The sequence below is a fragment of the Notamacropus eugenii genome, chromosome 4 (genome assembly GCF_028372415.1).
Source record: "Notamacropus eugenii isolate mMacEug1 chromosome 4, mMacEug1.pri_v2, whole genome shotgun sequence".
Classification (NCBI taxonomy): Eukaryota; Metazoa; Chordata; class Mammalia; order Diprotodontia; family Macropodidae; genus Notamacropus; species Notamacropus eugenii.
The window spans coordinates 284,495,498-284,517,058 of NC_092875.1; the positions used below are offsets into that span (position 1 = coordinate 284,495,498).

Consider the following 21,561-nt stretch of genomic DNA (forward strand, 5'->3'; position numbering starts at 1 on the left):
GCTCTGGTCTCTGCATCAAGAATGCTTGAAAGTCCTCTATTTCATTAAATGACAATTTTTCCCCTGAAGTATTATATTCAGTTTTGCTGGGTAGGTGATTCTTGGTTTTGATCCTAGCTCCTTTGACTTCTGGAATATCATATTCCAAGCCCTTTCATCCCTTAATGTAGAAGCTACTTGTGTTATCCTGATTGTTTTTCCATAATACTTGAATTGTTTCTTTCTGGCTGCTTGCAATATTTTCTCCTTGATCTGGGAACTCCGAAATTTGACTATAATATTTCTAGGAGTTTTTCTTTCCAGATCTCTTTCAGGAGGTGATCAGAGGACTCTTTCAACATGTATTTTACCCTCTGGGTCTGGAATATCAGGGCAATTTTCTTTTATAATTTCATGAAAGATGATGTCTAGGTTCTTTTTTTGGTCATGGGGGAGTAGAATCTCTTAAGGAAAGTATACATTTATAGATGTATGTATGTGTGTATATGTGTATATAAGTATACATGCGTATATATTAATACCTATATATAAATATATCCATCCTCAGTTTGTAGCCTTGGGGTGGCAGGTAGAGGGGAGGAAGGGGGAAAAAACAAAGGAAAAAGTGTACAGCAGAGAACAAAAGAGAAGTTACAAGGAAGCAAAGAAAAAATGGACAGCTTTCAACTTATCACACAGTATTTAATATACAGGCTTTCTTGAAATGATAAGTTATTGCTATATATTTTGAATCCTCTCTCATGCTCTGCTGTGCGATGATGTTTTTTTCTTTTCTTATTTTATATTTAAGTTTATAATGTTTCTTTTTCTTTTCTTATTATGTATTTAACTTTTAGTATTTGTCTAAAATAAAAAAAAATTTTAAAAAGAAAATGAGAACTGGCAAGATAAAGCCAGTGAAGTTATAAGATACCAAGAAATAACAAAACAAAATGTAAAAAATGAAAAATTTTAAGTAAATATGAGACATCAGAAAAAACAACTGATCTGGAAAACAGAACAAGAAGAAAAAACATAAGAATAATTGGATTACCTGAAAGCTACAATCAAATAAAGTATCTTCATACAATAACACAAGAAATAATTAAAGAAAATTGCCTTTATGTGTTAGAACAAATGCTGAAAGTTGAAATAGAAAAAAATATACACTGATAACTATCTGAAAGAGATCCTTGGAGAAAAACCTACAGGAATAGCATAACCAAATTCTGAAACCCTCAGGTTAAGGAGAAAATAACATTATCAACAAGAAAAAAAATAATTCAAATATGGCAAAGCCATAATTAGAATTACGTAAGACCTAGTAGCTGCTACACTGAAAAACCACAGGTCTTAGAACACTATATATCAAAGAGCAAAAGAACTGGGGTTACAGCTAGAAATATCATACCCAAAAAAGTTAAGTATAATTCTGAACAAAAAGTAAAATGGACATTCAATGAACTGTCAGATTTTCAGGACTTTATTGCAGAAGATCAGAACTCAATGAAAATTTTGACATGCATGATGCAAGAAAATATGAGGTAAACATCAAAGACTAATCATGAAGGATGCAATAAGGACTAATTATTTACTTTTTATACATGGAAGTGTAAAGTGTATGTCTAACATGGTCATTAGGAATAGGGGTAGTTCAAGAGAAACAGTGGTATAGAGCTGAGTGTGATTTGATTCTAAAAGGAAAATGATGTGGGAAAAGATAAAAAATAATTATCTCATACAAATGAAGTGCAAGAGGAACAGACATAAAATTATTTAAAATTCAGAAAGAAATAAGAGGGTAAGGGGATGGGGGGAGAGGTTAAAGGAGGGATGAGGAGTAGGATAAAGGGAGAATATAGAAAGGTGTGTAGATAAACAGGAATGGGATAAAGAGGGAAGCATACATATATGTGTATGCATATATATATATGTATGTATAAAATCTAAATTCAGAAAGAAATAAGAGGGTAAGGGATGGATACGGAAGGGGAGAGGATAAACGAGGGCATCCTTGGAGGGGGAGGCAGGTTAAGGAATGGGAGGGCAAAGTAGAGTGTAGAAGTAAAGTAGAGGAGTGAGGAGGGACAGGAATAGGATGAAAAGAATAGTGAGGAAAACAGGAAGGAGGAAAATATACAAGTAATTATAGTTTAGAATTTGAATGGGATGAATTTACCTACAAAATGGAAACTGATAGCAGATTAAACATTTGAATTTAACAGTATGCTGATTTCAGGAAATGCTATAAAAATGGCAGATAGACAAAAATATAAAATAAAGGGTAGAATTAAATCTATCATGCAAAAAAAAAAAATCAGGGGAAAGTGATCTCAAGGTTAAAGCTAAAATCAGATCTAATCAAAAGAGAAAAATAGAGAAGCTATACTGCCAGTCATATTAATCAATAGTTTTAGATCACATAAAATAACTAGCTAGTATAAAAAAAAATGAGTATACCTGCCAAAATAGCCATAGGAATATACGAATATAAACAAAAAATACCTTTTACACAAAGTTAGAGCTAAATAATTGAAGCAATATTTATTGTGTATTAGTAGGTAAAGCTAAACAATTTTTTTAATGACAACTTTACCTAATTGATGTATTTATCTAATGCCATTCTAATGAAACTACTAAAATTATCTGGATCAGAAAAATAACAGGGTTCATTTGGAAAACCAGAAGGTCAAGAACTACAAGGAAACCAGGGGTAAATATGTGAAGGATTCAGTAATATCAGATCTTAAACTTTATTATAAGGGGAATACAGTACTGAAGTACAAAATGGATAATTTTGATTATTTTAAATTAAAATTTTCTTACCTAAATAAAACCTATGTGGCCAAGAATAGAGGGAATGCAGAAAATGGGAGGAAAAAACTCATAGACAATCTCTCAGACAGAATGTGATTGGGTCAGAATACTGTTGTGGTATAGAAAATGATGAGCTGGTGGAGTTACAAAAGTATGGAAAGAACTGGACTTATGAAGGAAAATATTATCCACCTTCAGCGAAACAGATGACACGTGGAAATAAGCATAACATAGTTTTTATGTATGTGTTTGAGTGTATACATATACATACGTGTATGTATGTGTGAATGTTTGCCAAATATAAAAACTGGGTTCAGAACTTTCTAGTTTTCCAGTTGTTCTCTGGATTTTTTAAACATATCAACATGACAACCTAACCTAAAAATTCTGTGGACTAAAAGGTTGATATTCTTATTAATAGAACCATGAGGATTGAGCTAGCTTTCACTACTTGACCTGGTTATTGACAAAGTAAACTTAAAATTACATTAAGATATATTTTTATAAGAGATTTTAACAGAGAAGCAAATCCACTAGAAACTGTTCTGAAGTCCACCCTTTCCAACTTCCTTGAGACGAAAGATCTCTAGAGGACCAGAGGACTCAGATGATGCTTTCGAAAACCAGACAACTGTATGAGATGAGACATCTGAGCTTTAAGATATGACATACCAATGAAATGGACAATTTTAGTTGTTCACTATCTACTTCTTCCCTATGCGCCTCTTTTCTATAAGGTCTGCTTGCCAAAGGAGGTTGCCCTAAGTGGTTCCTGTCAACACAATAGTCAATCTCTCTACTTCTTCCCCTCCCACTGTTTCCCATCATAAGACTCATAGTTAAATACTTGTGAAAAAGTATTTGTCATATCAGTTAGTGAGTCACTGAAGAGCCCACATCTCTCAAAAGAATCAAAGGAGGATGAGAGGAATTATTATTTTCAATTATCTTAATAACTCATTATTAATTGGAATTCAGGCTTTTTTATTTCCTCATTCAGGGATCATTCCCTGTAGGTCAGTCAGCCAGTCTCTAAAGGGCATGGTTAATAGAAGAGATTATTCTAATACTCAAGGCAACATCCTCCTCAATCTTGGGCAGGACTCCATTTAACTAGGAGACCTTATTGCTATTTGAAGTATAATTAGAATCTAATCTAGGTGAATTTTTGCCTGAATAAAGCCCATGTCCTTGCACTCCTCCATTAGAATTTGGGGTGACCCAGCTCAGAGAAGAGAAAACTGACCAGGGTGGTCTGCGAGGAGATGGATTTCCCTGTCTAGATTGTTGGAGGCAACTCAGTCTCATGATCAAGCCATGTTCTCAGTAAGAGAGGCTGAAGGTTTTTAGCCTACCTCCTCATTTAAATATTCACCAGTTAGAGTTGATTTCTTCTGAAAGGACATTTCCTTTCAATAAAAAAAAAAAATTAAGACATACAGTATCTCCAGTAGGGGTCTTTGGTTACTGAAAGAAATCGCTGGTCAACAACTTACTGATTATTAGCTAATCTGTTTAAGAAATTCATTATTAATTGCCCAGAAACTCTCAGATTTTCATTCATTACAACATTCAGTGAAAATAGAGAATAGAACAGAGTTTCTTTATGCTTTCTTCTCAAGCAACAAGTGGGAAGAAAGAGCACTCTGCTTGACTAAGTGCTTTGCAAAGAACAAATGGGAGAAACCATGATAACAAACAAAACGAAACATAACAAAAGAGAAAATTGTCTGCTTCATTCTGTGTTCTGATTCCATAGTTCTTTCTCTGGATGTGGATGGCATTTTGCCTCAAGAGTCCTTTGGAAGTGTTTTAGGTCCTTGCATTGTTGTGAAGGGCTAAGTCTCTCAGAAATAGTCTTCACATGCTATGGCTATTAGTGGGCATAATGTTCTCCTGGCTCTGCTCATTTCACTCAGCATCAGTTCACATAAGTCTTCCCAGGTTTTTCTGAAGTTCTTAAAAATGTAATTTCACCTCTCTCTTCTTTCTCCCTAACCTTTCTTGATTCAGTAACTAGGTCCTTCTAATGAATAAACATAGCTTATAGTTAGTAACCAAATTCTCATTTTCTGTTTATGATCAGGTTGACAATCACATAAATATTATTCTCTAGCTATTAACCTAAACATTTCCCACTTCTTCAGAGCTTCATGTGCAAATCACCAACACATAATGTAGTCTTAATTTACTCTAATATTCTATGTCCTGTCCTAGGCAAATCAGCAACTGCTGTCTCAAAACTGAATCAGACAAGTCTGACACTGTTTTTTGCTTATGACACCCACACCTTATGCCCCAAATAATCGAACTGTCAGAGCAGACAATGTAGCAGCTACTTTTTCTCAGAAGTAGACACTGCATGATTCACAAAAGTCAACTCAAAGAAAATCTTCCCTTTATACTTATATTCTAGTACCTGTTCACTGAAATATCTTCCTTATCCAAATGCGTTGCTAGAAAAAGGGAGTGGGGAGGAAGAGCATGATAACTGTCATATTCAACCAGTTTTCCCTTTATTCAAAAATATCCTTTACTTTCCATCTCTAAACTTATAATATCTGTCTACTTTTTATATATCGATGAGTTCCTCTTCCTGACCCTCACCTGAATAGTCTACATCGGTCTCCATTTATACAACATTCATCCTCTCTCTCCCTCCAGGATAGGATACTGTTTTCCAGGTTCTTTACTCTCACTCCAATTTTCTCAATAACCACATCAACAAATCCCCTGGAGAGCAATATTTAGCAATCTGTTATTCACTTTATCATGTTTTCCCCACTTACTCCTTCAGATATTAATATAATATTAGTGGTTATTCATAAAGTTATTCATTATATATAATGAATTAAGTGGGACTCAATTAATAATGAACTGTTTGTCCTACTACCTCTCAACTACATTTTACAGAGAGTGTTGACTCACACTGTTGTGGGGAAGAGGAAGGCTGTAGGTTCTATGTGGAATCACCCTAAAACTGAAGGTAGATTTTCCTAAATCCCAGAATAAATAAAATATCATGGCTCTAAAACAAAATTGTAATCTTCAAAAGACACAGCTTGTGAGAAGGCAGGTTTTAGAACATTCTTTCTCTTTTTAAAAAACTGAATATGAATACTCCTCTGTAAGAGAAAAAGTTCCCCTCAAACTTACTCATTTGCAGAGTACAAAAACAGTTCAGCCAAAGTTTGACGATTAAGTCTAATTAATGCCATTTTCTCAAAACAAGGTTGTTGGGAGGGAAGAGGAGGAGAGATACTGCCTAAGTAAACACAAGGCTTTTTGTTCAAACTCCTTATCTGGTTTTGGCTACCAAGGATAAAGTTTGCAAAGAAGCAGTTCTATTATCAGCTAGCTACAGAAGAGACCCACTTGAGTCTTCAATACCTGGAAGGGATCTAATCTTCATTTCTTGTGCTAAGTTTTCTTCAAACCCTTCCCTAGCAAAGGGATAAAACTGAAGTATCAGAACCCATCCCATCCCCCAAACTTAGAGGAAGTTTTAGTGGAAAATAAAATACACACTTCTCTTTGTCAGGACATACAAATGCCTGGTGTTATCATACATTAAAACAACTTGTGACCTTAAGACAACTGATACTAGAACTGCATCAGGTGCTAAAACTATCATATTCAATTTCTTTTGGGAAACAATAAATCTTTGTCACAAGATACACCATCCTAAAAGTTATCAAAGTCCAGCTGTAAGAGTCCGGATACCTGCAGTCATCTCAGAGAGTTCTTTTCTGGAATAAAAGGTCGCAGTAACATCGTCCATGTGACATATAATAATAAATAATAAATAGCGCTGTTATGAAAAACCTTGGCAGAGGGGATGGAGGGAAGCGGACAGAGACTGAGAGGTGAGTGTCAGCCATGAGGTGGATGGATAGCGAGCTGCATAAAAAGGGTTTTGTTCTTCTAACCCAGAGACGGAGAAGACAGCTCCAGCAGGGTGAGCTGCAGTCAGCCCAGACTGGGGTGGGGGGACCTCCCTCTTACCTTCTCCGCCTCCCTGTCACCCCCAGAGCCAGCAGCAGTAGAACGGTGGCGATGGCCAAGCCGGGCAGGCAGAGTAGATGCTTCAGCAGCCACTGAAGCCAGGAGGGACCCATGGTTTTCCCGCCAGTTGTGTGTGCTCCAGCAATGACCAGGGATGTCAGAGGGGCCCCTCACCGTCCTGGAGCTGAGATCCCGCCTGTGGTCAGCCCTTGGAGGCGGTCCGGCTCCTTTCTCTAGTGGCTAGGGGAGGGGCGAAGCTGGGAACCCGAAAGTTTCCTCTGGCTTCTAGGCGTGGACCTGGTTGGTTGGGAATGTCCCGCTGCTTCTGCTGTAAACTGTCCCGAAGTCTGAGCAGTTCAAGTCAAGAAGTTTCCCGGCTTCCTTCCCAGGCACCCGGGATCTCCTACGCCCACGTCTTCACCCTGCTCCAACACCTGGAGCGGAGGAGTTAACTCTGAAAAGATCCGCTTCCCTCTTTCGGGCCCCGGAGGATCCCAAGAAGCCAGCGAGCAACGGAGGCAGAGACGGGGCAGACCTACTTGGCTCTGATTCGCAGGCTTGGATGCACCCCACCGGGCTGCGAGGAGTCCGATTTCAAAGCTCAGAGACTGAGAAACCCAAGTTGCTCTTCGACCCTAGGGAGAATGGATTTCTCATCCCACTTTTAGTGTTTAATAATAATAACCAAGGAGAATGCTTTATATTTAATAAGCCTCGTCTGAGCCTCACAGGAATCCTTAAAAAAAAATCAGGGCAAAACATTATCCCTATTTTTTAACAGGGGGGAAAAAACTCAGAGGGCTTATTAGTGGCTCGAAGTCACTCCTGAAAATAATGAGAGGCACAGCCTGGACTAGACTCCAGATCTCCTAATTCTTCTATATTGCAGTATAAAAAGTAGAACTGCCTGGGGGGATAAGGAGAAGCAAACAAACAAGCCTGGTGTTCAGTTTCAACTACCATTTGCTACATGGGCAGGTTACAACTTCTTTGAATACTAGTTTTTGCACGTGTGAAATGACATGGTTGACAGGTAATGTAAAGAGCACTTGGCATTGGAGTCAGAAAGCTAGGTTTCAATTACGCCTCAGTTACTCTACATGTGGGACTTCAGCCACATCGTGTAATCTCCCTGGGGCTTGGATTCCTGTTCTGAAAAAGAAGGATCTCTTTCGGCTCTAAAACTGTGATACTTTTGGTATTTCTAAGGTCACTTCAGCTTAAAAATTGTGGTCAGGCTTCTACCCTTCCTGATGATAGAAGTGAGAGAAGTTTGGGAGTTGTTCTGATTGTCTCATGCTCTAACTGTGTACGAAGCTCCATCATATTAAGGCTGGTACCCTTCTGGATGACTGCAGAAAGTTGTCGTTTTCTTGTTTGGGGAAGGGATTTCTTGATTTTTACTTGATTTTTCACATGATTATTTATGTCTGGAATAGCAAAGAAAGATGAGGTTGATTTCCTCTGCCTTGGAGGCTGCAGAGAAATGAGGATTTCACAGGGTTTGCTAGATTGTAAACTCTCTAGAAGAAGGGGTCATGTCTTCCATGTCTACTTATTGCCTATGTTGCCTAGCAGTTCCTTGAACATAGTAGGTGTTTATTAAGTATTTATTGAATGAAATAATTTAGAGGAAACATTATATGATAGATTTCCTCTGGGCTAATTCCTGAGTAGACATTTGAAATCAGAGATAGTGAAGGAGTAATCAAAAGTGCATTTTGTGGGAATTTAAATTTTGAGAAAGCTAATTCCACACATTCTTCTTTCATTTCTCCTTTGGGAAATCCCTGAAATTTGAGACGTATAAGGCTAAATAATACTTAAATGGCTCTTCTATCTCCCTGATACAGATAATACCCTCTCCACAGCTTCTCTGAGAAGTTTTTGTCTGCATCTTTATCTATATGCTCTACAGAAGACATAACCAAAATTCTTGAGTTCTTCCTCTGACTCTTATAATAATATCTCAGACATGCCAGTGTGGCATTTGAACCATCTGGTTTCTTATTCCCAGTTCCAGTGCATCAAGACCACATAATTGTTTTGGAGGGTCCCTCACATACGCTCTCTCTGGTTTATGTACACAACGAGGGAAACACAAGGACAGTTAGGTGGAACAAGGAATAGAGTGCCTTGGCTGAAATATGGATGACTCTTCTTCCTGAGTTCAGATCTGACTTCAGACACTTACTAGCTGTGTAACAACAGGCAAGTCACATAACCCTGTTTGCCTCAGTTTCCTTATCTATAAAATGAGCTGGAGAAGGAAATGACAAACCACTCCAGTATCTTTGCCAAGAAAACGAATGAGGATATATCTGAAAAACAACTAAAGGGAAACCCTGGAACATTTGTATCTGGCTTATTTTGCTCTTACAAAAGGATTTTCCTGAAGTCTGGAAAAACTTCCAGTTTACCAGGTCTAAGCCATGTTGGTCCCATAAACTCTCTAAGTCTTAAGCATTCATTATTTTGCCTGTTTTTCACTTCTTCTTGCCTTACCCTTTTTTGGGGGAAGTATCTATATCTTGAAATTTCTATACTCATGTTTCTGTACCTTTGTAGGCTGATACCCTCTGCCTGAGATATATTGCCTCTGTGCCTCAACCTTTAAGAATCCCTGGTTCCTTTCAAAATGTAGCTCAAGCATTACCTTCTTATATGAGGTCTTTCCTGATCTGTAGTAGTAGCAAATGTCTTCCTTCCTCCACATACACAAAAAGATTTTGTGTATATTTACATGTGTGTGTATGTGTGTAGGTCTACACACATGTGTATACATGTGTATGCTATATATGTGACATATATATGTATATATACGTGTGTATGATGCCTTCCCCCAAAAGAACTATAGAAAGTAAGCTCCTTGAGGGCAGGAAATGTTTCTTTTTTTTCCCTTTGTATCCCTAGCAAATTTCTCCACAACTGTCACATAGAAGTTGCTTTATAAATACTTATTGACTGTGAATTGATTGGCACGTTTCAAGGAAGGAACTTTCTGTCTTAAAAGATCAACATCTACTACCTGCCTGTGACCCCAGGAATGATAACTATATCAAAGCTGCCAGAATGAGATTTCTGTCCTCTTTACAGGACACTGGGAGATATTCTACTCCAAAAACGTATCCTGACCCTCAGCTGGGACCCACCCTGGTTGAAATACTGAAGCTAAATGTCATTATTAACATCAAGCAGTGACATAATCCTGAAGCATGAACTCAACAGTCCCAGTGACACTAAGTTGTAGCCAATGGGTTCCAAGTCCTAGGAACACCCTCTTTCAAGACCATCACAGACTACTCCATCCTGCCATTGCCTGCAAACCACCGTGACTACAGGTGAAATTAAATGAGATAAAACTAAACTGTGTACTGTTGGTGATAATGATAGACTCAGTGATGTCCTGGTTTCATAGGAATGAGAAATTGGGCCAAATCCCTATTTCACCAGCAAATTTAAATTATTGGAAATGAGCTTCTATAGAAGAGTAGGGCTTGGCATGAAGCTGACCCATTCCACTTCCCTGGATTGGGAACCTGAGGTTATATTCCATATGCCTCCTTGATATTAATCAAACCTTCAATGATGCAACCCTCTTAAAAATCATACTCTAAAAGGAGGAGGAGATAGAAGACCTAATCTACATGGGGGGAATAGATCTGGTTATTAAAACATGATTGATTTTGAACTGATAAGAGGGAGACAAAAGTACAGCTGCAACTGATTTTTCAGGGGTAAAACAAGCTATCCAAACCCAACCCCAATCAGACTAAAAGGGGTTCCAAGGCCTCATGCTCAGATAATAGACTGTTGAGAGATAAGATACCGATCTCTAGGGGCTCTGGTGGACTCAATATGTTGCTCCTTCATCTACTTATAATAAACTCCTTTTAATTTTTGAGTTTTACCTTGTTAATCAGAGTGAAAAGCCCAAACAAAGAATTTTCATTTCAACAAATGGTGAGCCCATCTAGGAGTCTTGAGGGCTTTTTCATTTCTGAATCTAACTGTGGGAGGGCCTACTTCCCTCTTCCCTTCCCCTCCTAAAGTAGGCACCTTCTTGAAGTGGTGGATTATTTAGCTCCACAAGATTCAAGATGGGAAGTAGAAATAGGTAAAAATTCAAATTTTGATTTGTTTCTCCTGGTCCATTGCCAGTTGTCCTGATCTATATCTGGCCACTGGACCCAGATGGTTCTGGAGGAGAAAGTGAGGCTGGTGACTTTGCAATTAAATCCAACTCCCTTGCATGTCATGGCATCACCTCCCTGATGCCATAGTCCTTTTCCAGAATGAGGGACAAACAACAATCACTTGTGTATGAAGAAAGGCCTGCAGACTAGGCCTGTGAGTAGAGGCTTTGCATGCATTTGCATAGAAATACCAGTATTCATACAGGAAAGGGGATTCCCAGGAAATCAAACTATAAAAGCTTGGTAAAATCCTGCCAGTTAAGTCCACAACTGAGGGATGAGGCTCAATAGAAACTGAAAAAACTGTGGAAAAATTAAAAGTAAAAAATTTTTTGTCCAAATAAGAGATGGGACCTTGGTTATCTTAGTCAGATGCACATTTTAAAATTACTTGTAGATCTATAGCCCATGCAAGCATGAGATTTCAGCAAGGTTGAAAGGGCTTTCAAGCAGCAGTTGCTCCTCATTATCTTAGGGTAAAGATCAAAATATCTTCGAGGGTGAAAAACAGAAGGGAAGGAATGGAAAGTGAAATTTAGAAAAACCAGGGGATCAGCCAACCCTATCTCCAACTATCTCGAGAGCCCAGAATGATTGTGGATAGTGGGGACTGATATTTACAATGTGGTTCAGTGAGGTGGTGCAGAGGATGGAACACTGGACCAGAAGTTAGGTAGACCAGAGTTCAAATTCAGCTTCAAACACTTACTAACTATATCACCCTGGGTAAGTCACTTAACTCTGTTTGCCCTACTCTCCCCATCTGTAAAATGAGCTGGAGAAAGAAATATCAAACCAGTGTCTTTGCCAAGAAAATCCAAAATACGGTCATAAGTAGTAGTCAACACTGAAGGAAAAATAAACAAATTTGGAACCTCTATATTAGAAAGAGATTTTAGAGAAGCCATTGTATCAGGGACAAAGAATGCTATATAGATAAAGGTGGAGGAGCAACCTGGATTAGACCTCTAGTTCCGATCTTCATGGTGAGTGGTCCTAGTTCAACCTTCTAGCCTGGCTTAGTACAATGGAGAGAGCTCATTGCAAGACCCTTTATTCTGCCTTATTAACACTGAAAAGTTACATATGCCTGGAGCCTTTGCTGAGATGTTCCCTCCCCCCAGTAGAGGACATAAACCTTAATAGAATGAGCAGAACCAAGGAATGTTCAGCTTGGAACTCACCAGTGGCAGCACTACCCCTATGAAAAAGTCATTTATCTCCCTGAAGGTGATGAGCCCACTGGGCCCTTCTCCTGTCACTGTAAGCTCTTTAATAAATAGGTCACAGTCTTGTGAGAATTTGGGCAATTCATACTGCCTTGTTGCCTGGTTGATGACAGGATCATTTATGATGGCTGGTCTTCTGCAGTGCTCTACTTGTTTTCTGGTGGATCCCTTTGGAGGCATGAAGCAGGGCAGTCCTCTTGGTGTCTTTCCTGTGCTTAGGGCATGAGTAGGTCATCATTTTTATGAACTCTTGAGCTGCTGCTATGTACTTCTGGGAAAGGTGAGATTCTGGAGGTTTAGCCTCTCTATGATCAAGGGAGCCCCCTTATTAGGGCAGAATCAGTGGTGGAAATTTGTTGATGCAATTATCTGCATTTGAACAGGGCATGCTAGTACTCTACAATACCTAAATATTCCTTCAATTGAACAAAATAGTGCTGTGGATAGACTTCTTTATACCTTCCCCACCTTCATTTCCTTTAATGAAGTAACCAACTCTACCTCTAGAAGGGTGCGGAATTTCACTCAATAGCTTATTATTTTCTTGTGATTTTATTTGGTTTATGACCTTCAGGAGGACTCAAGTTTCAGAATGGATTTTTCAATGACGAGTTTCATTTATTGGCTCCAGCATTTGCTAAATAGACTGATTTCCTTATGGAGGCTGTGTTCACCCTGAGTTATAACCAATTTGCAAAAAAGGGTGGTTCTGTGGTTTGGTGCTTGTTTAGTGCTGATTATAGGGACAAAGGCATGTATGGTGATAGTGAGGGCTCTTTATTGTTCACAGTAACCCCAGTATAACCTCAGGAAGATTTTTTTTTCTTTACTCCAGCTTTGTTGGTAACCTTGGAACTGTTAATGAAAGCATCGTATCAGGTACATTACACTGGGCAGAAATGTGAGATGTTCCCTCAGTCTCATAATTATCTTCCCCCACTCTCATTGTTTGGACAAATTGGAGACAGAGCAGGGATAAATAGTGGACTCTGATCATACAGTAGATGTAAAATGACCCTGTACATTCCAGATAAAAAAGAAGTTTAGTGGGAACCAGCAGGAGGTGTCACCCAACTGATCTCTCTTTGCACGTGTGAAAGTTAAGGTATTGTCAGCAGGATCCCTTAAAGGAACTTAAGGCTCACTACATTCCATTTCAAGATGTATTGTTTCACTTGCCTATGAGTGAAAAATAAAATGGGTGGAGAAGTGAGATTAGGGTTAGGGTTAGAGAAATGAGGGGAGGGAAGACTTCAGACTATCAAACAAATGGTAAGCAAGGGCATTATAAAGTCTACTGTAGCTTCCAAATATGCATATATGTTTTTGTGCATGTGTTTATGAATAGGTATATGTATATATGAATAAGTACATATATACATACATATATATGGAATATATAGGAATAGCTATATGCATATAACTATATATGCATGTATATACTTACACATGTATATTGCTGTACATGTGTGTAACTTATGTGTTTTATGATTAGTTGCAACCTTGTGAGGATTTGGGCAATTCATACTGTCCTGGTGTCTGGTTTGATGACAGGACCACTTGTGGTGGTAGTATCTTTTGCTAATCTTCTACAATGTCCCACCTGGTTACTGGTGAGTCCCTCTGGAGGTAAGGAGTGGGGCACTCTTCTTGGTGAGCTATTTTTATGTATGGGAAGTGAGCAGGTCATTATGCATATGGACTCGTTGACTGCTACTGTGGACCTCTCCTGGGAGAGAATTGTGTATATATGCATATTATATGCATATATGCCTACATACATATGTATGTAAGTATATGTATACGTGTATTATGTAGGTATATGATAATTACAGATTTTTTTTAAAAAGAAATTCCCTTGAGGTTCTTCTAGTTCTATTAGCTAATTTTCTGTTCCTGGTTTCTGTCCTCCTGATATTATCCTTGATGGATCTACACATTCAAGGGATCACAGATACCAACCTGTAAGGGACCTCAGAGGCTGCCTAGTCCAACTCCCCTCATCTAACAGATGAGAATTATGAGATTTCATAAGGTTCAGTAACTGGCCCAAAGTCACACAGGTGATCACACCTCTAGAGGTGGAAGCTGAACCCAGGTCATATGATTTTAGAACTGATAATCACTTCTCTCTCCCAAGTAGCAGAATCTTCTGTCTTTCTGACACTTTTATGTGTTTGGTGATGGCACAATTGTTCTGACTTTGGAGAGCGGTTATTTGCTTTTACTGTTTTCTTCCCCCCTTCCCCTTAATTTTTTCACCTAGACTGTGTCATATGTACTGTTTCCTTGGAGTTTTATTTTTTAGTTCCTAGAATCAAAGTAACAGTCATTTACATAGATGATAGATAGCTATAGATATAAAAATGTCATGTGGGTGACTCTCCAACTTTACAAACTTCTACACTATGTCCCAGCATAAATAACTTCCCTATTATTTTACCTCCCTTTTGCCTATTGTCTTTCCCAATTTGAATGTAAACACCTTGAAGGCATGGACTGTCTTTTGGCATATATATGTCTGTGCCCAGTATTTAGCCAAGTGTATGGCACACATAAAACACTTAAAAAATGCTTGTTATCTTACCTTGAAATGTAGTTAGGTTAAATGCCCTGAAGTTAAATTTTTGGTCAATCCAGTATGAACCAACATTAAGAAAGAGCTGCAGCTCTTTGGAACTAGTTGAATTTTTACTCCCATGTGGTCTACTGATATTATTAACTACAGTGGCTTATATAACAATGGTGGACTGAGCTCCAGAAAACTTGCTCCTAGATAGCATTTTATTTAGCACTTTAAGATTTGCAAAGGATTTTACATTTCTTTTTCTTTTTTTTTTTTTAACACAGTTTATAACAGATAAAGCAATTCCAACTTTTGGTCAGGTGATACTTCTTTTTAAAGCATTTACAATATGGACCACAAAAGAAAAAAAATATTTTTAAACGTTAACCAACTGAAACACAAATAATACTTGTGTTGCTAACTTCACAAGCTCTTGACCTAATTGTTTCCACAGTATTACTAGAAATTAAAGGACCCTAACTTATTGTTGTTGGTCTAAAGTCCTATGCCTAATAGCTTAATTTTAGACAACCTCAGATGTTCCTCTACGCATAATCTATAATTGAATAGATCTGGTATTAAGCTTACAAACCTTTTGACTATATGAAATTGCCACCAATAGTAAGGACATTGCATGGATACAATATCACCCCAACTTCATGTCAGTTCCAGGCAGGATTAGATTATCCACTTGCATTCAGTCAGGCTTAAAGTCTGCCAGGTGTCAGTGGGGAAATTGAGTCAGGAGAATCCCACCTCAGCCTATGATGAACAGCCACTCTCCTACCCTTCCCTTGAGATCACCTATGCAGTTCATACCAGCATCTCATCAGCTTACTGGCATCATGTATTGGAGGCTCAGATCACCTTTCTTGCTAACCATACCTGGAGTTAGACTCAGAAGAACAGTCACTTAATAGCCCCATAGCATCTAAAAATAGTAAGTTTCAATAACCAGGTTTCAAATATGATTATAGTTTCACTTTGTCTAAAGAACATCTTTTGAGGCAAGTCTTAGGTGGCTTACATGTCTTTCTATACATGTTCTAGTTCTGATTAAATGGCAATCATAAAATCAAATTTACCATTAAAACCTTGACTTTTCCATCAATGCCAAATTTTACCTGAGGTTACCTTCCTCTAGGAAATTTAGACTGAAATTCTTTTCTCCAAACTGAAGATGTCATTGATTTATTCTCAACAAATTCTCTAATTAATTCAGTCTATTGTTTTAATACTAATTGCTTTTACCTCACTTTGTAACATGTCCAATTTTTCTCCCCATCACTCCCCTCCCCCTGCTTCCTAATACCTTGCATTCTGACTACTCCTTCCCTCAATGTACCCTCTCCTCCATCACACCCCACCCCTCTCCTATCCCCATCTTCTCTCTTTTCTTACAGGGCAAGACAAATTTCCATACCCCTATCTCTGTAGTTCTTATTTCCCGACTACATGCAATAAAAATTCTCAACATTCGTTTCTAATACTTTGAATTCCAACTTCTTTCCCTCCCCCTTTCCCTCCCCAGCCCTACGGAGAAGGAAAGCAATTCAATATAGACTAAATATGTGTTGTTTTGCAAAAAACTTTCATAGCAATCATGTTGTGTAATACGAATTATATTGCCCTCTGACCTACCCTATCCCCCCTTACCTTCTCCCTGTACAATTGACCTTGTCCCTTCTCGAAAGTGTTTATTTCTAGTGATTCCCTTCTCCCATTTGCCCTCTCTTCTAACATTCCCCTCACCCTACTTGTCGCCTCCTCTCCTGCTTTGCTGTGGTGTATATAAATTTTGATATCAAGTTTAGTGAGCATGTTATTCCCTTCTTCAGTCACATGTGGGGAGAGTAGCTTTATTTTCCTCCTTCTCCCCTTCTCCCTTATCTCCTCCATTGAATAGGATTTTTCTTATCTCTTTTATGAGTTATAGCCTGCCCCATTCCATTACTCCCTTTCTCTTCCCGGAACTTTCCTCCTTCACCCTTTAATTTTTTGTTTCATCTTATTTTATTTTATTTTGTGTGTGTGGATATCATCTCTTCTGATATAATACACCCGGTACTCTCTGTCTATCTATGTGTGTGTGTGTGTGTGTGTGTGTGTGTGTGTGTATACAATCTCTCCAACTACCTAAATACTGAGAAAAGATTCAAGAGTTAAAAATATTTTCTTTCCATGTAGTAATGTAAACAGTTCAGCTTTAGAGAGTCTTTTATGATTTTTCTTTTCTGTTTATTTTTTCATGCTTTTCTTGATTCTTGTCTTGGGAAGTCAAATTTTTAAATATGGATCTGCTTTTCCTCAACATGAAATCTTGAGATTCGACTATATCACTGAATGACCATTTTTTCCCTTGAAGTATTTTATTCAAATTTGCTAGGTAGGTGATTCTTGGCTTCAGTCCCAGTTTCTTTGACTTCTGAAATATCTCACTCTAAGCCGTTCAATCCCTTAATGTTGAAGCTGCCAGATCCTGTGTTATCCTGATTGCATTTCCACAGTACTCAAATTGTTTCTTTCTAGCTGCTTGCAGTATTTTCTCCTTGATCTGGGAACTCTGAAATTTGGCCACAAAGGCCAAAGGAGTTTCTCTATTCAGGTTTCTTTCAGGAGGTCTCGATGAATTCTTTCAATATCCATTTTGCCCTCTGATTCTATAACATCAGGGCAGTTTTCCTTGATAATTTCATGGAAGATAATGTCTAGGCTCTTTTTTTGATCATGGCTTTCAGGTAATCCAATAATTTTTAAATTATTTCTCCTGGATCTATTTTCCAGGTCAGTTGTTTTTCCAATGAGTTGTTTTTACCTTATCTTCTATTTTTTCAAATTTTTGGTTTTGTTTACTAACTTCTTGGTTTAGCTCATAGTCTTTCTTTTCCCTGGACTCAATTCTCTCTTTCAATGAATTATTTTGTTCAGTGAGCTTTTGAACCTTCTCTTCCATTTGGCTAATTCTGCTTTTTAAAACCTCCTTCTCCTCGTTGGCTTTTTGGACCTCTTTTTCCAATTGAGTTAGCCTCTTTTTAAAGCTGTTATTTTCCTCAGCATTTTTTAGTTCTCCTTTAGTAAGCTGCCAACTTGTTTTTTAAGGTCTTCTATTGCCTGAGCCCATTTTAAGTTCCCTTTGGGGCAGAGGCTTTGACTTCATCTGACACTATGCCTTGTTCTTCCTCATCCAAAAGGATGGGGGAAGACACCTGTTCCCCAAGAAAGTAACCTTCTATGGCCTTATTTTTTTTCCCTTTTTTGGACATTTTCCCAACCAGCTACTTGACTTCTGAGTTTCCTCTCCACACCCACCTCACCTCCAGTTCCCCCCAGCCAGCTCTTGGAAGCTGAAATTCAAATGTGCTGCTCCCAAGCCTTAAGGGTTTTCGGTGGGGGTGGGGCTGCTATTCAGTGTGAGATTAAGTTCAGCTGCTCAGGTGGGGGCAGGGCTGCCACACTGGGTTCAGTTCCCTCAGGGAGTTTACAATGAGACCTTCAACAACGGATGCGGGCTACTGCCTGCTTTGGGAGCCCCCATCCACTGCTGCCTCCTCCACTGCTGTCTCCTGAGGGGGCCTGAGTTTTGGGACACCCTACTTCCCTCTCAGCCAGCCAAAAAGACCCTCTCACTGACCTTTGGTGGCTGTGGGTTGAGGGATCTGTGCTGCCACTAGAGATTCCATCCCTGAAGCCTGCTCAGATCTTCTCCTCTTGGTGCCACGTGGCCAAGGCAGGGCTGGGCTCTGCTCCACGTCTGGTGTGTGACAGACTTTTCCCATTGGTTTTTCAGGTCTCTCTGGAACAGAAATCTCCTCCACTCCATTGTTCTGTGGCTTCTGCTGCTCTAGAATTTGTTGAGAGTTCTTCTTTGCAGGTATTTTATGGGCTATGGGGTAAGAGCTAAGCATATGTATATATTTCTACTCCGCCATCTTGGCTTCTACATTTCTTTTTTAATTTGATTCTTTTGATCCCATTTGATATATTCCTTGCTGAGTATTTGTTCAGTAAAAAGGTGTTTTTTTCTTCTAAAAAATTTTTCTTTAAAAAAAATTTTTTTTAAAAAATCATTAACTCACTATCTTCTCACTTCTGACCCTTCACTTGGAATCAGTATGTACCAAGCTTAAACCAACCATATGCACTTAATAAATATTGAAGTAATGAATGTATATATGTATATGTATGTAAGTTTGTGTAGGTATATACATATGTGTGTGTGAGTGAATGTCTGTGTTAAGGAACCTCAGTTTCTATTTGGTTTCAGTTTTCTCTTGCATAAAACAGACCTAATGACGATACTCTAGAAATATGCTGACCACAAATCATGTATGGTCTGATAAAAGACCCAGAAATGAGAATCATTGGACATGTTTGTGAATAATTTGATATTTTCAAAAGTCTTTGATAGTAACAAGCTATATGTAAGTTCCAAATATTATTATAGTGAAACATCAAAAAAATGAAACAGATGCTTCTTATTATGGCCGAGAGGAAGGAGAACAGATGAGAATTTTGTCATTTCCAGTACTCATCTTGGCATACATTTCATTTACTGGAAGTTCTAAATAACATGACTTGTTTACAAACCCTTAGTTCCAGCACTGATAGAAGAGGCAAAAGTTGATTATGTTAGAATTGTTTTAAAGCGAGTCTAATTTTCTACAGATCTCGGGTAAAATCTAAACAAGATCTGTTTACTATATGGGTAATCTTTTTTATATTCAGTCTTTCCTAGAGTCCCAACCATTGAGCAGACTTGAGAATAATACCTCCAGCCCCACATACCAACTCTACCCAATGTTCTACGTCTGAGTCCATTGCCCATTTATGGCTTAAGCCTATTTCTACTTCTGCATTATACTAGAGAATGTCACATGGATGAATATATGTAAACAATATGTATAGCTAATATATAATTGCAAGATCTCTGTTGAGCAAGAACCAACTATCTCACTTATCACTACCTCCAGTTATGAGGGAGTTGTTTACTCTGCTCCAGTTCCCAATCAAATTCATATTGTTTCCTAGTAATGTTATATAAGGATTTCAAAATTTGTCTTAAATGTGGTATGTAGTGTCACCAATATCCAAATAATCCTATAAACTTCTGGGCCTCTTTCTTATTGGTGGGGATAGGAAAATCCTGAATCTTTTTTTTGGCTTGTGGAAGAATCTCTTGCAGTCCTTGATTCCATTGTACACCCAAACCTTTACATTTTGAGCTGGCCCTTGAATCTTGGCAGTTTTATGATACAGTTTTCCCCTGTATCATAACATCATCTATGTAGTGGGTAAGCTGTACACCAGGTAAGTCTAATCATCCAAATATTCAGTCACAATCCTATGACAAATAGTGTGGCTGTGCTGATATCCTTGTGGCAAGCATGTAAAAGTATTGTTGGTCCTGCCAAGTGAAAGCAAATTAGTCCCATTGATTTGAATCTATTAAGACAGTAAAGAAAGCTTTGGGTAAATCAATAACTGCATACCAAGTCCCATCGTATTTCTGGATCTTTTCTTTTATGGTAATGGTATCTGAAACAACAGCATACAAGGGAAGAGTGACCTTATTCAATTGTCTATAATCCATGGTCATCCTCCATGTGCCATCTGACTTTCATACTGGTCAGACAGGATTATTCTATTGAGAGGTTCTAGGGACTAACTGCCTCAACATATTCCTTTATGGTATTGGTAATTTCATCTTGCCTACCTGGCACACAGTACTGTTTTAAAGTAATCACTTCAGAAGGTTCAGGTAAAGTGACTGGGTTCATTCTTATTTTATCCACTAAAACTGCATTAATTCCTGTCTTCCTTACTCCAAATTGGTATTTCCCCTCAGGTAAATTTAAAGTCATACCTCTCAATATATCTGTTCCAATGATGTATTTGGAAATGAGTACAATTACCATGGCATATTCTTTCTTTGGTAATATTCCAGTTTTCATCATTAGGCTGACTTGTCTGGTGATATTTCAACCCCTCCAAGTCCTGTGATGGTAATAGGCATTCCATGTTTAAACTTATCAGGATTTCCATATATAACAGAGGCCTCCATCCAGTATTTGATCTACTTTTTCAATATGTGGTCAAATTGATCTGTAATACTACCTGTGTATTTCTTTAATCTGATCTGGGGCTTAACCAACATCATATTCTCCCTGAAGGTTCAACAAACTTGGATACAACTGTTCAGGAGGATCTGTAGGGGTAATTCTTACTTCTCTGTTTTGTCTAGTATCAAGTCCCTTTTCTCAGTACATTCTATATAGTTCATTAATTGCAATACTATCTATGCTTTCAAAATCTACCCCTTCTCTCAACAGAGCAGTAACAATTCTTTCCTTGTCAATTTATTCTTATTTTGAATCCTCTGGCTATTAACTCTTCTCTCTCTAGGAAATTTGTCTTTTCCTCAGTCCCCAAAGTCACTTAACTGTGAAATATTATCCAGCACCTCCAAAAAAGGATACCATATTTCCCCAATTATTAGAGTCAACATTAAATGCTGATAATCAAGAGGAGCTGTCTTCACTATTATATTCCTATGGGAAACTGCAAAGGTGGTATCATAGTATGCATCTGCATTTCTGGTCATTATGGTAGTCTTCATTACCTTCTTCTTTAACTTTCTTATACAGTCCCTAAGTGAATACCAGGGTCTGTCTCCACTAGGCCACAAAGAGACAGTAGGATACTGCCTATTTCAGCCTTCTGCAGCCAAAGATAACAGATTAGTTGTATTGTTACCTCCTTGAATACTGTA

At 38.2% G+C, this 21,561-nt stretch overlaps 1 protein-coding gene across 2 annotated transcripts in view; it reads right to left on the minus strand.

Annotated features, from left to right (window-relative positions):
• Positions 1 to 7,541, minus strand: part of CYP7B1 (cytochrome P450 family 7 subfamily B member 1) — a 303,286-nt gene extending 295,745 nt beyond the window's left edge. Inside the window, exon 1 of one of the 2 annotated variants that reach the window (XM_072604685.1) lies at positions 6,802 to 7,541. In XM_072604685.1, coding sequence (XP_072460786.1) covers positions 6,802 to 6,914 — 113 coding nt within the window. In that variant the 5' untranslated portion in view covers positions 6,915 to 7,541. The remainder of the gene's footprint in view (positions 1 to 6,801) is intronic. The other variant, XM_072604686.1, reaches the window with a different exon arrangement.
• Positions 7,542 to 21,561: the final 14,020 nt, after the last annotated feature.